Source organism: Talaromyces amestolkiae (genome assembly GCF_001896365.1).
Source record: "Talaromyces amestolkiae strain CIB chromosome Unknown scaffold26.1, whole genome shotgun sequence".
NCBI classification, from domain to species: domain Eukaryota; kingdom Fungi; phylum Ascomycota; class Eurotiomycetes; order Eurotiales; family Trichocomaceae; genus Talaromyces; species Talaromyces amestolkiae.
This window is the reverse complement of record NW_024468062.1, coordinates 308,500-323,147: the sequence shown is the minus strand read 5'-3', so window position 1 is coordinate 323,147 and position 14,648 is coordinate 308,500. Positions and strand designations below refer to the sequence as shown.

Genomic DNA, 14,648 nt, shown 5'->3' with positions numbered 1-14,648 from the left:
TTGCCAGATGAGGTTTTTTTTGAACAATCAGCAAATTCTAGACAATGTTCGGATTATTAGCGTATTTATGAAGTTTTCAGTCCTCACAATCATTCATCGAGTCTATGTACACGCAATCCATAAGCAAAAAGTTTTAATGATGCAAGATCTATGAGTCCAAATCAACCACCTCCTGCACCGCCTTGAAAACGTCCTGATACACAGAAGCAGGCGCACAAATCAACCCAAAAGACCCAGCCAATGTCCTTCCTAACCCACAATCTATGGGCTTCCCCCTCAGATCCGTAACCACGCAACCCACTTCCTGCGCAACAAGCATTCCGCCCGCATGGTCCCAAAGACAAGAACGATACGAATCCTTTTGCAGAATTTTGATCAACACGTTCCCGCCACCCCTGACGACGACAGCCACATACCGCATTTGTGCAGACCATAGGTCTACTGTTGCAGGCGGAACGCCTAATTTTGAGGCGACGAGGGCATGCTTTTTGTAGTCTGTTGAGTTCGAAGCTTTGCAGTCGACAAAACGCAGATCGCTAGTTTTCAGATCTGTTGGGTACTTTGGTATGGGAACTGCAGAGTCCAGATTTGTCTGTCCAGAAGAGTAATTCATAGGTAGGGTATATGCGCCTTGACCCGCAATGGCGTATACTATCTGCCCATCACCGTGCTTGTCGACTATATCTTCGTGAACTTGGTTTGCGCCAACCGGCAGATTGGGACAGCCCAAAACACCTAATTTCTGTTCCCCATCTTCTAGTAACGCGAGACAAACGACATATTGCTGTCCCTGGATGAACGTCGCTGTGCCATCAACCGGATCAAGCACCCATACACGACCATTTGGGCCACCTTGACCTTTGCCACCAAGGTCAATAAGAGCAAGCATCTCCTCCGGCGACGACGGCGTCGCCAATCCATGGCCCTCATTCTGAAAAGAAGAAACAAGCCCCCAGACCCTGTTCAACAACTCGGGACTCTCCCTCAACGCCGCAGCCGACTCTTCACCCACAAACTCATCTTCCGGGTAGACGGCATGAACGGCACTGATGATAAGTGCTTGAGCTGCAAAATCGGCTATTGTGACAGGTGTATTGTCCTTTTTGTCTAGGGCGCCTTTGTCGACGGCGGCGAGGATGGATTTTGTGAGTTTTGAGGCTCGTTGGACTGTGAGGGTTGCTAGTTCTAGTTCTTTGCTGTAGTCCATCTTGTTTATTTTTGATGTGTGTATAATTGTGGTCGTTGTACTATGTATAGGTTGTCCAAGTGTAAAAATGAAGCAATGTTGAGATCGACAGGAAGATTTATCCATGGCTTAGAGTTTGGTTGTGGGCCGAGATCAGCGAATTAGTGACCTCATTGAGATCCACTTAATCGATGATGATCAAGATTAGATATGTTACTTCAAGTACACTGTCTACTTAATGACTATTGTAAGTTGAGTACTGACATGATTGCCTTATTATTTACATTGCTGCATTGCGATCTCAATCATGAGAGCGACATACGTGACGTAGGCTGGGGCTTAGCCATGTCTAATGAGAAACAAGCGTAAATGAATACTCCAAGCTCCGACAGAGCAATCTATATAAACCTTACCAAGCCGCATATGCAAGCTCGTAAGCAAAAGCCAAGCTCATCTTAGCATGTTGAAGCATATGATCAAAGCTCAGATATTTGATCAAATCATCCGTGGAATGAATGTGCTTGTCACTGTCTTGGAACTCGGACTCAATGACAAATGCAGAAGGATAACCATAGCGGCTGGCAGATGCGTGATCGGAGCAGGCGTAACCACACTTGGTTTCGACGAATGGGATATCACAGTACTAGATCAATAGTCGTCAGCGGTTGATCCTCAATACGAATAACGAAGTCCTTACCTGGGTAATGATATCTTTAATGAACTGTGTCAATGGAGCATCAACAAAGTCAATGATAACACCAACGGACTCTTCCTTGCCAGCATCGAGAGTACCCTGCACGAATCCAGTCATGTCTTGCTGCAACATAGCTTTGATATCGCGGTCATTCTTTCGGTAGTCGGAAAAGACAGCTTGAGAGCCGAGCAGACCTCCTTCTTCGGCGGAGTACCAATGAAACTCGACGGTGTTGGTGGCATTACCAGCCACAATATCCGGGGACAAAAGAAGAGTGCGCAACACTTCTAATATGGTCACAGTTCCGCTTCCATCGTCATCGGCGCCAGGCGCGGCAAGGATGGAAGGAAGGAACAAGTTGATGCTGTCCTGATGTGCGCCTAGAACTACGGTTTTATTGGTTTGACCGGGGATACGGGCAATGGTGCTGAATTGGCCCCACGAGTGTGCAAACTTCTCTACCGTGGCTCCATGAGCAGCGGCGCCGGACTTTTGAATAATGTCGCTGATCTGCTCATACAACCAGGTCGCGGATTGGACTCCATATTCTGACTTGTAATATCTCGTGTGAAAGGAAGTGAAGTGTTCGAGGTTGTGTTGCATATGCTTCTTGTCTAGTTTCTTGGATAACGACCTGATGGTGTCATTGTGGATTAGTTTGGTAGGATATTGTACGGCGTTGCTTGTGAAGAACTTGGGATAGAAGCCGGCTTGGGTTTCTTCGGTGATGTCGATGAAGTTGACTCCATCCTAAGCCGCGACAACGCGATTAGTCATAGTCAAAGTCATCAAGGTAGAGCTCGTACAAGCTTGAGTTCCCACTTCTCTTCTTCTGTCACCCATCGCGTGTCGTATGGAGCAAGTTCGATAAGATACTTCTCAGTCTGCGGTAGTGGTGCCTTGCTGCTTGGTATTTTATCGAGTAGAGGAGTCTGTTCGTATGTGACAGCGGCAGCCGAGGTGGACTGGATGGCAGCACCCAATGCGAGGACGGCCTGTAGCTTCATGGTAGCGTCTGAAGACTGATAAAATAAATAAACCCAATCAAGTCAAAAATGCGAGAGTCCCAATATATCGTTGAAAAAAGAACGAAGTGATGGATAGACAGTAGCAGAGTGAAGGCAGGATGATGTGACGCTATCTACGAGCTGATCTAGCTTATCTTGATCGATGTTATCATACGCTGGGGGAGCACGTGATGCGATCGCGACTGCCAAGGCTCCTTGAAGGTTGAGGCGGAGTTCGGCCACCTCGCTCTCTCTTACTGTTCATCCTACGAATTACGACCCATATCTGATGTGCAAACGAATCATGTCAGTCTTCTAAAATACACTCCGTCGTCAGATCTACTGTTGAAGCAGAAGAACTCACATGGAGCAAAAGAGTGACAGAGGATGAATCAGGATGAGTCGACAGCAGGTGGACCCTGGCCCTGTCAGCTGACCAACCAGAGACGCGTTAGGGCTTATCCGCCAATCGAAGCGCAGCCTGAGGCCACACGTTATCGGCGCGGTCGGGGATGGGATTACGGATCGGCTTATCGCATGCGCTCATCCAGGAAACCCGGAAACCAAGTATCCTAAGTCTTTGCACTTTTCGTCTCTCTCATCCCTCATCTCTCATCCAACTCTCAGAGCCTACTCGCCTTCTTAGTCTTGACCTCTGAAATCTGCTATCTACTGGTTACCCGCCACCCAGTGCTCACCCGAGAATCACCGTCCCCCACTGACTCACACTCAACCATGGCAATCCATCCGATTGTGCGCAACGAGCGCCCAGCAGCTAGCAACCTGACCCAGCAGGATATCTCTGCATGGACAGAACAAGCTGCCGCTTCGCTTCAGATCCTAGACATTTCCGAAACTGTTGCTCAAGTGGAGGTTACAGACGGAATTAGAGGCACTTCGACTGCGCTATCCATCCCTCTTGACGGGCCCATCCCAGCGAGCGTCAAACCGGTCTCTCACGTCAAGATTGTGTCCAAATCGACCGACGAGACTACCGCCGCAGTATCGTCAAGTACATACCGACGCCGSGAGCCACTCCGTCGTGATAGCCTGAAGAGGCGCGAGGCATTATTGAAGGGCAAAGAAGGCAGTCGTCGCAGGCAACGATGGGAGAATGGTATTTTGCCTTGACCTACCAATTTCACCTGATTGATGGCTGGGTCCTCGTTGAAAAGTCAAAGTCAACTAACCGGGTTAGATCGTCTTCTGAGCAACCCTTGGGCTCAACCCCCGGCTCCTGGCGACTGGTCCGTCCAACCGACGCATCCCCGACACGACCCCGTTCCGTACTACCTGGCACCGCTGTGGGATAGTCACTTCGCACAAAAAGAGCGCAGCAAGTCATTGAAACAGTCGAAGAAGAACAAAGATCATGAGGATGAAAAGAGTCGGGTTTCCAGGGAAGTTCGCAAGTCTCTCAAGCACGCCCGTGCCGCTCGCGGTATGCTACAAGATTTGGAGGAGGATATCCGACGATTTCTCGAGAAGTGGAATGACAAGCAACTAGAGCGCGAATTGAATAGCACCGACAACTCAGAGTATGAGGATTCGGACGAGGAGATCGTTTTCGTCGGTCGGAATGGTCAGATGCACGATGCTCACAGTCGTCAAGAGAAAGCCAGAATGGTTAGCGAAGGGCTCCAAGATGGGCAAAAGATGGTGTTTGAAAGTCTGGCTCAAGATCCGGGCGCTGTTTTCGGGTGAGTACTATTTCCTTTCCTGTAATTCAAGGCCGCACAAAACTACGTTATTCTCGGCCGTCAATGTCGAACTGTAGCTGAGTGTTGTTGTTGCTAGACGATGGCTCGTGCATTCGATCGCTACCTACTATGGCTTKTWTACTTGGTCAGTCTCGTCCGGCAGTCCTGAACGTCGCCAGGCTTATGTCGGACTCAGTCCTCCGGCTTCAAATATGCATCTTTCGGATCTCACACATGATTCGGCATTGAGGATCAAGCCTGGTGAGCCGTTGCCMAAGCCACTCTGGGTTCAGGTTTGATACATGCATTTTGGCGAGAACTGCGAATATGTCCCGTATCTGCATTGATCTTCGGTCGCGAAGATTGCATAATTCTTTTTCTGATTTGACAGTCATAAGATCTAGACTGGTCCACAAGGTAAATGATCGTTTATTGAAACTTCTAGCTACCTCACAACCTTCAAAAGTGTGAGTGTAGATGAGGAATGCATAGCATAAATAACTCACACATAATGTCAATTTCTTTTACTTACATGTAGCTCCTCACCGCCCGTGTCAGATCATATGCAGGCGCCCAAATCTCGCCCAATCCACAGGCAGTAGATAGTGAACAGTCGATTTACATATGTAAGGACTGATTTAGTCTCCATCGTCCAAAGATTACGACGTTAGTGGTAAGTCGCCAAGTTCACATGCGATGAACGACATCCTATAAAAGCGTATCTCTTGCATGTGCTCTAATACAACGAATGAAACAAATTCGTCCTCTTTGGGAGGGTAGGGAAGCTAATTACACCGAGACCAATGATGATGGCTTGCAGCACTACTCGTTCTCATTCGAACTTCGCAGAGTATTTCGGATGCTTCTCGCGGTAGTTCATGTTTCCTTTCTTTCTTTTTTTTTTCGTTGACTGTTTTGTGGATCGTTATCCAGTTAATTTACCCCCGACGTCTCCAGCTCCAGCTTGAAATGGTTCCTCGTAAGCTCTGAGACAACATCTCCCCTGCGATGAAACACAAGGGCTGAACACGGTTAAACCCAAGCCATGTAAGTTAGGCCAATGTTACAGCTCGAAGCTGACCACTGTGGCTTCGACTTTCAGGGATGTGAGTCCTGTCTAGAAAGTACGTATTCGGGAAATAATAAATATAAAATAGCTAGGTAGCTCGTCAAACGAGGATTCGGAGTCAAATACATAGCTGAAACCCGCCGAGCGGGGGATATGTACGTATGTAGGTTTAGTCAGTGTCATCTGCACTTTTGAATGGGGATTGGATGATGGGTGCGTATCAGCTCGTGTAACATGATGGTATAGAGAGTTCAAGACAAGCATTGGGATGGAGTAGATCGGATCAAGGAACTTGAGGTTCGTCGATAATCAGTATCGAGGAATTTGGAAGACGCTGAAAACAATATAGCCTTCAAATGACCTAAATCTCCACGACGTGCTTCAAAGAGTGAGGCAGCGAGTACGGTGTAACCGGACAGATTGATTGGACAAGAACTAGCGATCGATATACGACAGTCTGCGCCGTACAACTACAAAGTGCTTAGTGCCCACTGGCTAGGCAAAGGGTAACCCCCCATCTTAGGGCACGCGCCCGCTAATTCAGCCTAACCGGGGCCCTCCAAAGCCTCAGCGCCACGACAGCACTTACCAACCTAGGCACAATCCGGGCAGTCTAAGCCAGCTAATTGCCCCAAATCTAGCCCTGAATGTATATAGTTCATTGCGTGGCAGGCACTGGAGTTTGAGGCTTGGGAACCTGTGACAGGTCGATCGATGCTACTCTGTACATAGCCAGTGTACTATTCTTGTACACAGCTATTTAGTATGCAGACCATCCTACCTAGGCTAAAATATGCCGATATTCTGAAGTAGCCGCTCGGTCCCGGTCTCAAATCATAAGATTCATCAGGCTGTGTGGGTGTCTTCCATTCACATTCACGTTCACCCCTCTTCTATCCTACCCTGCAGCTCACGGACGCCGGGTCTGCAAGAGTCAGGCGAGCCATTTGACTTGCCTTGCTTCTAACTATCGAATGCCCATTTGCTTTTTCCCATACTTTCAAAATCGACCTACCTGCTTAATGTCTTAATTATTAAATGAATGTGAAACCCGATTCTCATTCAGCACCGATTATTGAATTGATGTCTCTCGCCCTGGCATGCCGATTATTAGTATGATCGCGCAAAACAAATAAACAACATACCTGACTACCAACAAGATCTCGATTGATAGCCATTCCTCGATTTTCGAATTGATTCTGTCATTTGCCCCGCGCGCTTCTCTTGTGTCGACGCATGATTCGTGACTTGACATTCCAGTCTGGCAGCAAGAGTGATCGTGTTGGGTGATGTTGTTTGTTGTTCAAACCCAAAAAGCATTTGACCCACCGGCAAGGCATGAATGAATGACACAGAAATACTACTAATTAATATACAAATTTACTGATAATCCGGATAAAACGCGATTTTGATCAGTTATTCTTTTTTACTTCCCTCTGGACTATAACTATATACACAACTCAGTTCAAGGAAAAGGTTGGTCATCTCATGATGTCCTCCTCTCCCACAACATATCAGAATGGACCACAGGGCAGTCAATCAAGCACATCGAGTACCGCGGAATCGGATCATTCAAGAAGTACAGCACCAACAGAACACAGCCGTCGTATAGTCATTGCAGATAAGAGAGAAGACTCCTTCACAGCACCTTTTTTCACAGAAGACCCTCGCCACTCCAACTCAACATATGCATCGACAGTGCCTTCGTATGAGGACCTACCGAAAGAGGAAGAAAAGGAAGAGCCTCGTTATGAAGTCGTGACAGATCGACAGGAAACATTTGCTTCAAGCGCGATACCGTCCAATTCACAGACTTTTGCCGACTTGTTCCCGTCTGGTCGGCGTCTGTTCATCCATCATGACGATTCCACGCTAGACGGAAATATGAATCTGCGCGTCGACACGCTACTGAATCGCAGAGATCGGACTGGGCGACAGGAAGTCACTCTTTTTCATCTGAGGATGCATGATCTGCACAGTCGGAACTTCTCATTTCGGCGGTATTGCCGCGATTCTGGTCGTGAAGTATGCCACTCGAGACGATTGGCGAGTACGGCTCATTCGCAACGGCCGAATCTACGGAGGTCATGGAGTACGGTCTTGAATGGATTACGGCCGGGCTCGGGCTCGAGTGATAAGCATTCTGTGAATGGGTTTTTGAAGCATAACAACAGCAGCAAACATTCACATCATCAATCGCTTCCCAAGTCGTCGCCTTTACAGGAATTTATGCATGAAGATTCCACATCGTCCGAACCAGCTGAAGAGAAACTCTCGAATACCATGCTCCTCGAGTTCTGCAACTACGCGCACGTTGAACTCTCGCGAGTCGGCGTCACGCCGTCGAAGAGATACGAATTCGAGTATTGGAGTACAAAATACCAATGGCGACGCGATTTTAGACGCGAAGGAGACCTTGACGAAGTGTCATACCATCTCGTCAACCTCGAATCGTCAAGGACAGTCGCTTATATAGTACCTGAAATACTGACCCCGATGGAGACAATGGAGGAAGCAGCGAAGGGAGGCTGGGTACCGAAGTGTTCGATGTGGATCAGTGATGCGTCCGTCTATGAGAGGATGCCTGATATCGCTGAGTATGTCCTCTCTGAAGGTACTTCCCTAAAACGCCTCAGCTAACAAATCAACAGCGTTATCGTAGCGACCGGAATCATGGTTCTCGTGGACGACAGCATCAGACGTCGATGGCACAACAAACGACATGTCAGATTAAACCTGGGTTCTAGGAGAGCTTCTTCATTTCTACAGAATATACATTTGGACTCTTTAGGTCCAAAACGATTAATTGATGAAATCTTTCATCGCCGCGGGTCGGCTTGATTTGTTTCATCTATACTCACGACAGACAGAAGTATTTAAACTTCAGAGCGCAAGTCGCCATTTATGATAATTATCATGTTTGTTTGATGGTATATACTTATTGCGTGTTGAGGCTGGCGTTTTTGTATAGATACTTTTTGGACAGGAAACCCTAATGTTCGGACACGCGGATCGACCGGGTCTTGTGTGAATTGACACTTGCTTGATTCAATTTCGATCTCGATTTCTTCAGGATATTCGTGTTTCGCTTTCCTCATGCTGTACAATGTGAGGCACCGTTGCAATTTACGGGGACTGTAATAAAGATGACATCTTGTTGTCCGACCTCAATTCCGACCGATCTTCTGACTCAGATGCCTATATTTGGCTTGATCTCGAAATTTTTAAATGACGAAATGAACAACCCATCTCTCTGTAGGATATAGCCGATAACCTTGGCCATGCCTTGGTCTGCGATTCATGATCATGCATGATTGTCAATGTCACATGCAAAGGGCCGGGCTTCAATCTGCTTGCCATCGTCATTGATTATCTAACGGTCTATGCAATCTTATTCCGTGTACTTTCAGATTGTCTGAGTATAATCTAGTCGCATGTGAAGAAACAGTCGCCTACATACAATATTGGGAAGCCTAGATAAGGGTAAGTCCCTGCTTACATGCTTCAGCTTATTTGACTATATTGACTTATCAATAGCTCTTTGATGTAAGCATTGTACTAATTCATCATACTAAATTCTTTGTTCTGGTACTGGTCAAATAAAGTTAGGGTTTGGGCGAAAGAGGTAAAACCCCCCCAAAAGAGGCAGGTTCCAATTTAGGGAATTTTCCGTCCTTCTTTCTCTATGCCTCAAACAATACGAGATAAATGGATGCTACACGAGGATGCGTAGCTATCCCTTTTTCGCCTGACGTATATTTTTGATGAAATGCCACTCGACGAAAAAGAAAACCTCCCAAAAATTTACCATCCCCTATCAATGGGCAGGATATCTGCAGGCATGAATGCCCAAAACGGTGCCAACATGGTGCGGATAGTGGTGCTACATCGAATACCCGTCGGCCAAAGGGGACTCCAAAAGGAGTCATTAAATAGAGAAGGAAAAAAAAAAGTAAAGCAGCGAATCAGCGATTTTCTAGTATTATTTAAGAGAAGAAAGGTTGCTACACCCCCTTGCCTGACGTTGGATTTTCTTTTCTGCATCAATGCCCCATGGACGTAATGTGTGTGGTTATTGATGAAGGAGTAAGGTATATGTTTGTAGAGTGTACTTTAAAAGCCGCATTTAGCGAGAAGAAGTGTAACCGACTACCTACATGAGTATGTGATGTTGTTGCATTTATTCTCGTTTTCATGGAAATTCGGTAATGTCTGCTGCGGTTCTCCCGCAATTGTCTGGTGTAGAGTTTCAGTAACCATGGCTCTATTCATTCATTGTTTCACTCTGTACCGATCTTATTGTCCGGCCAAGTTACCTATGTAGGTTATTACTTGGTTAACCATCATGTAGCTAGATAGCTATTGTCCAGTAAACAATCCTCATTAATGTATCGGTTCCATGGATCGAGTTGATGTGCTGGCAGCCGTAGGATACAGTGGTACACTAACCAATTCTCCATACACTCAGCCTTCCTATCATCTTGCTCTAAATCTTGGGCTGCTATTCCTCTTTTGTCCATATAAACGACCTACCTAGGTCTACATACCGCGGAGCCCAACTGGCTGGACAGGGGATTGTTCAATAAGGCGTCAAGTCAGGACAATTCATGGTCTAGTTCCTTCCTATCAGGTTCAAGATCTTTTTATATGCCCATCAAATGATAAATTTATTCGAGTTGCCGATAAATGATTTGCCAGTAGATTCCAGGAAACGGTACTCCGCCTTTAGGCTTTCGCGAAATGTTCGTCTGTTTTCTTGCCCCATTTTTTCCAACCCTTCTCCTTCTCTTGAAGATTATCCCGCTCCACTCCCGTACCTAGTGATCGATATCTGCATGTCAAATCAGATAACCAGTTTGCTAGAACCACGTTTACTGGCCTGACAGCTATCGTGACAAATAACCAAACATGTTTTATAGGCTAATTGGACCCTCTGTTCTATCTCCTCCACTTGTCATGTTTCGCTTCCTCTCAACCAACCATTTCGCACCCCTCATCCATGGGTTTCTCTCCTCTCTAGAGGTTTCCCTTCTGGCCGCAAACATCATGATAATTGCTTTTTTTACTCGCCTTATTGTGTTCCTCCCTAACGAAGACCCTTTTCTTACCCCTACCTCTTATGATCCCTACCGATCGATCACGGCCCCAGGCTTGTGCATAATCGTAACAGTCAACCGCTCCAAGGCTTGAGGATATTTTAAACGTCTTTCTGTAACTGGTCAGGCAATTTGCCTAGGTACCTAATGTGCGACGGGCCGTCCCCTGCCTGCAGCCTCTTTCTCTATGATCCGCATGTTCTTCATTTTATTCATTTTACTTTCTGATTATTTTGATGTGCTGCAAAAGCAAAGCAACCCTAGCCACTAACCGAGTGGATGACAACAGCATCTGGAGGGGCATTACTTGTCGCTTCACACATGTGTTTTTTCGATATTTTATTTCCTTTTCTCACACACTCCTCCCCTAATTTCTTCTATTGTTGCCCTTTTTTTAAATGGGAGGCTACTTGGCTTCATACATCCATACATATTCTGTTCTTATTCATGCATATTGGTCCCTCTCTCTCCGCCGACTTGTACATGAAGAGGGGCAAATGTCCGATGTTATCCATCAGCAAACCATTGAGTACATACATCCATTCATCCTCCTCCAATTCCTTACTGGTAAAATGCCAATGGCATTTAATTTGACCTTCCCCTCCTGTCACTCATTTGTGTAGGATATATATAGCCGTCTCTTCTCTTTCTTCTTTGACTTGGAACCAAGTCTTCCATTGAAAGGAATCCACTACCTACAAGTTGCCGCTCGCGTGCTGTCTATCCCGCTCCGACAACACAACTTTTCATCTGTAACTGTATCTAGTCGTGTCTTGCATTTGACAGCGTCGACCACCTTCCCGTCGTTTACAACAAAGGGACAGCTTGCTACCAATCAGATCAACCTTGCTAGGAAGAAAACATTGTCTCGCTCTCGTCCTCTTTTCCGAAATCACTTTCCTCTTTGTGTCCCTATATCAAAGCACAGACTTTGATTTCTTTACTATGTCTACTCCGGTTGCTGGCGCTCCGGGAACAATGCCTAATTGGCAAAAGATGTTACAGGGTTCGCAATGCTATACTTGCCCTCATCTTCTTCTTCTCGTGTTGCACCTTACTAATTATTACTAGACCACTGCACGAAAAACGGATTGGGAGCTCCCGAGTTCCATATCGTATCGGATCGACGAGGTACGATCTTCTTTCTTTCTCTCCTTGCTCGATATCTCGTTGACCTTTCTCTTTCTCTTCTCTCCAGGAGGTAGAACCGCTTGGTCAGCAACCGTCAACGTAGGGAACCGGAGCTTCGCCGCTCGATACTGGTACGACGGTCAATACCTCAACAATGCCAAAGAGGATGCTGCTGAGGTCGCAATCAGGCAATTGGATCCTCAACCATTCGTCCCTCAGACAAATTACTCGGGTCAATTCTAGTGAGCGACTTTGATGCGACGAATACAATAACATGATTCCTTTGCAGATTTTCCTTTGCAGACGAAGGGCTGTTTCGGAATTGTCTTGACGTAACGCGGATACGATGACTTGTACTGATATTTTGCTTTGGAATACAACTCGGATGCAAGAACGTGCCGGATACTCGACTCGGGATGCGAAAAGTATGCATCGGACCTCTCCGCCAACATCTATCTCCTTTGATTCTCCTGACGACAGCAAACGCCTAGTATTGTCTACGAGTCGGCGATGGCCGACTACAACTGCGAATATTTTTCCGAGGCCGCTTTTTCCTCTGTACAATTTCTTTTGTTTTTTCTCCTTCCGGTTCTCCACATTATACATATGCACAAAACAACATCTGGAGCAGTGACTTACGAAGTTACGATATGACTTATTTTCGTTTTCTATGCGCATGGGATATTGAAGGAATGCAATTTTAGGATTATGGATCAGGAGTTTATTTCTTCATTAATCTTCTTTTCTGAATGAAAAGGATATTAACATGGCAATCAAGCCCCAATTCTTATCTTTTTGAAACTTTTTTTTTCGTGACTGATGTATCATGGACCTACCGAAATTGCAATTTAACATGATCTTCCAGACTTTCCACACCATCGTCCGAAAAAAGAGAGGAAAAATTCAAACAAGGTTTCGGAGATTTGCGGGGAGGGCCATGACATCTCACCTCCTCGTCTAAAGGCCTAGAAGCTCCATCCAACGTACCTGCTACGTAGCTTACTGATGTCAAGTGGTACCTGATCCGAAGGACAGGTCATCACCGAAGACAATGCCCTTTTAAGCTAGGTAGTAGTAGTTTTGGCGAATGATTGATTTTGTTGTTTTTGGGTAGCGACAACATGACTAAATTTTTTTTTCTTTTTCATGCATGCACAGTTGGACGGGCCGCTTTGCATAACACTAAGGTCTAAAAAACGTTAGTTACAGCTTAGCCCTAAGAGCTACGTATCTTATCACTTGACGTATTATTATGTATGTACTCTGCACTGAGTCTGCAGCTTGGCGAGAATTGGCAGACGGAGAGGGGCGAGGCTGTGACGTCGCACAAATGCGTTTTTTGAAGATTCGTGGGTTTTCTTCAAGCCTCTCGTTGTTCTCGCTTCCCATCACATTGGCATCGATTCGTCTGGTTAGACCATTATGTGACGGGATCACTATCACATACCGTCGTTACATTCGCCTTCCCACGCAAATAGGATATCCCTCTTGATGACAATTGGTACTTTTCATTGGAGGGGGCACTGCAAAATGGAATGATTCGGTGGAGACCTCGGCGAGACCGATTGACGAATGATGAAAACTGTATGATCCTTTTTTCGAACGGGCCCAGCTCATTGGACAAAACGGGCAGTCTTTTTCCATCCAGGCATCAATAACATCTTGGTACATGCTATTCCATGTCCTGGTAGGTGTTTAAGTGGCATGTAGTAAAAAGAAGGATTTTGTCTTCCCGTTTCCCGCCCTTCCGAACCAGTCGATCGCGACGGGGCTGATGGGTTCAGCCTAACCGCATTTTTAGACGAAGATTGCGCCTGATTGGTTGATTATTTGTGATGACATGTGACAAAACAACGCTCCTTGATGTCGATGTCGATTGGCGACTTGTGACGAATGTGACGATAATGATCTAATTCCAATTACTCCTGCTGCTAGTTTGAGGCGCAAACTCGATCGGTTCATCTCGCGCGACGCTGATCACAAACAGTATGTACAACGCACAATAAGAACGACAAAGTGAGGCTGGCCCAAATCAATTGACTAACTACGTAGTGCCTAGCCAAGTAGCTACAAAAGTGACTAATGTACGTGACAAAAAACATGCAACTTACTACACTGTATACCCATAGATCGGTGGCGTGAACTCCGCCTCGCTTCATTTCCGTGACGAAATCTGTCTGCATGCAATGTTCCATGTACCATGTACGTGCTACTACGCCTAGCTACGATCAAGTACAGGGTACTTGAACCTATACATAAGCGCCATCAACATCACCTGAGCCCTTGATACCCCTGTCAAGTCATGATATCCCCCTCCAGCCATTTGTCTTACTCGATAGAGAATGGTAATTGAGTCATGACGAGGAGCTGCAGAAGTGCCACTTCTGACCGACCGGTTTACATTCTTGTTGGCAACCCAATGGGTGTAAGCGTAAGCGGTTGACGAAGTGTTGACGAATCGCGATAAGATCGATTAGTGTGGTGCTTACTAGTCAGTCTTTTTTGCAGTTAACTCCCGATCTGTGAAGAACTACTCGGCATTGCAAAGCTATTCTTACGTAAGCGTAGTGACTAAGGATAAGCTGCAAACATGTCAAACACCACAAAAAGTTTCATCTAGCGGTCCTAACGCGGAGACCCCTCATCACAGTCACGCAAAAGATCAGCAGCTAGATACGAGAACCATCGTATTCGCGCGTCTTTGTGAAATCTTACAATTTTCAACAAATCAGGAAACATTATCCGATTAAATAAGTTGCGGGCCC

General features: G+C 46.2%; 3 protein-coding genes across 3 annotated transcripts; 1 reads left to right on the top strand and 2 right to left on the bottom strand.

Moving 5' to 3' along the window:
- Positions 1 to 148: 148 nt before the first annotated feature.
- BHQ10_009755 (uncharacterized protein) lies at positions 149 to 1,207 on the bottom strand (the record flags this gene model as incomplete). Its single annotated transcript, XM_040882704.1, has 1 exon — positions 149 to 1,207. One exon carries the CDS (start codon positions 1,205 to 1,207, stop codon positions 149 to 151), a length of 1,059 nt encoding a protein of 352 aa, XP_040738257.1.
- A 388-nt stretch (positions 1,208 to 1,595) lies between these two features.
- On the bottom strand, positions 1,596 to 2,887 carry BHQ10_009754 (uncharacterized protein; the record flags this gene model as incomplete). Its single annotated transcript, XM_040882703.1, has 3 exons — positions 1,596 to 1,829; positions 1,884 to 2,630; positions 2,687 to 2,887. The coding sequence occupies 3 exons, from the start codon at positions 2,885 to 2,887 to the stop codon at positions 1,596 to 1,598; spliced, it is 1,182 nt and encodes a 393-aa protein (XP_040738256.1).
- A 735-nt stretch (positions 2,888 to 3,622) lies between these two features.
- On the top strand, positions 3,623 to 8,296 carry BHQ10_009753 (uncharacterized protein; the record flags this gene model as incomplete). The annotated part of the gene is made up of 4 exons (XM_040882702.1): positions 3,623 to 4,004; positions 4,086 to 4,587; positions 4,685 to 4,880; positions 7,121 to 8,296. The coding sequence occupies 4 exons, from the start codon at positions 3,623 to 3,625 to the stop codon at positions 8,294 to 8,296; spliced, it is 2,256 nt and encodes a 751-aa protein (XP_040738255.1).
- Between the last annotated feature and the right edge of the window lie 6,352 nt (positions 8,297 to 14,648).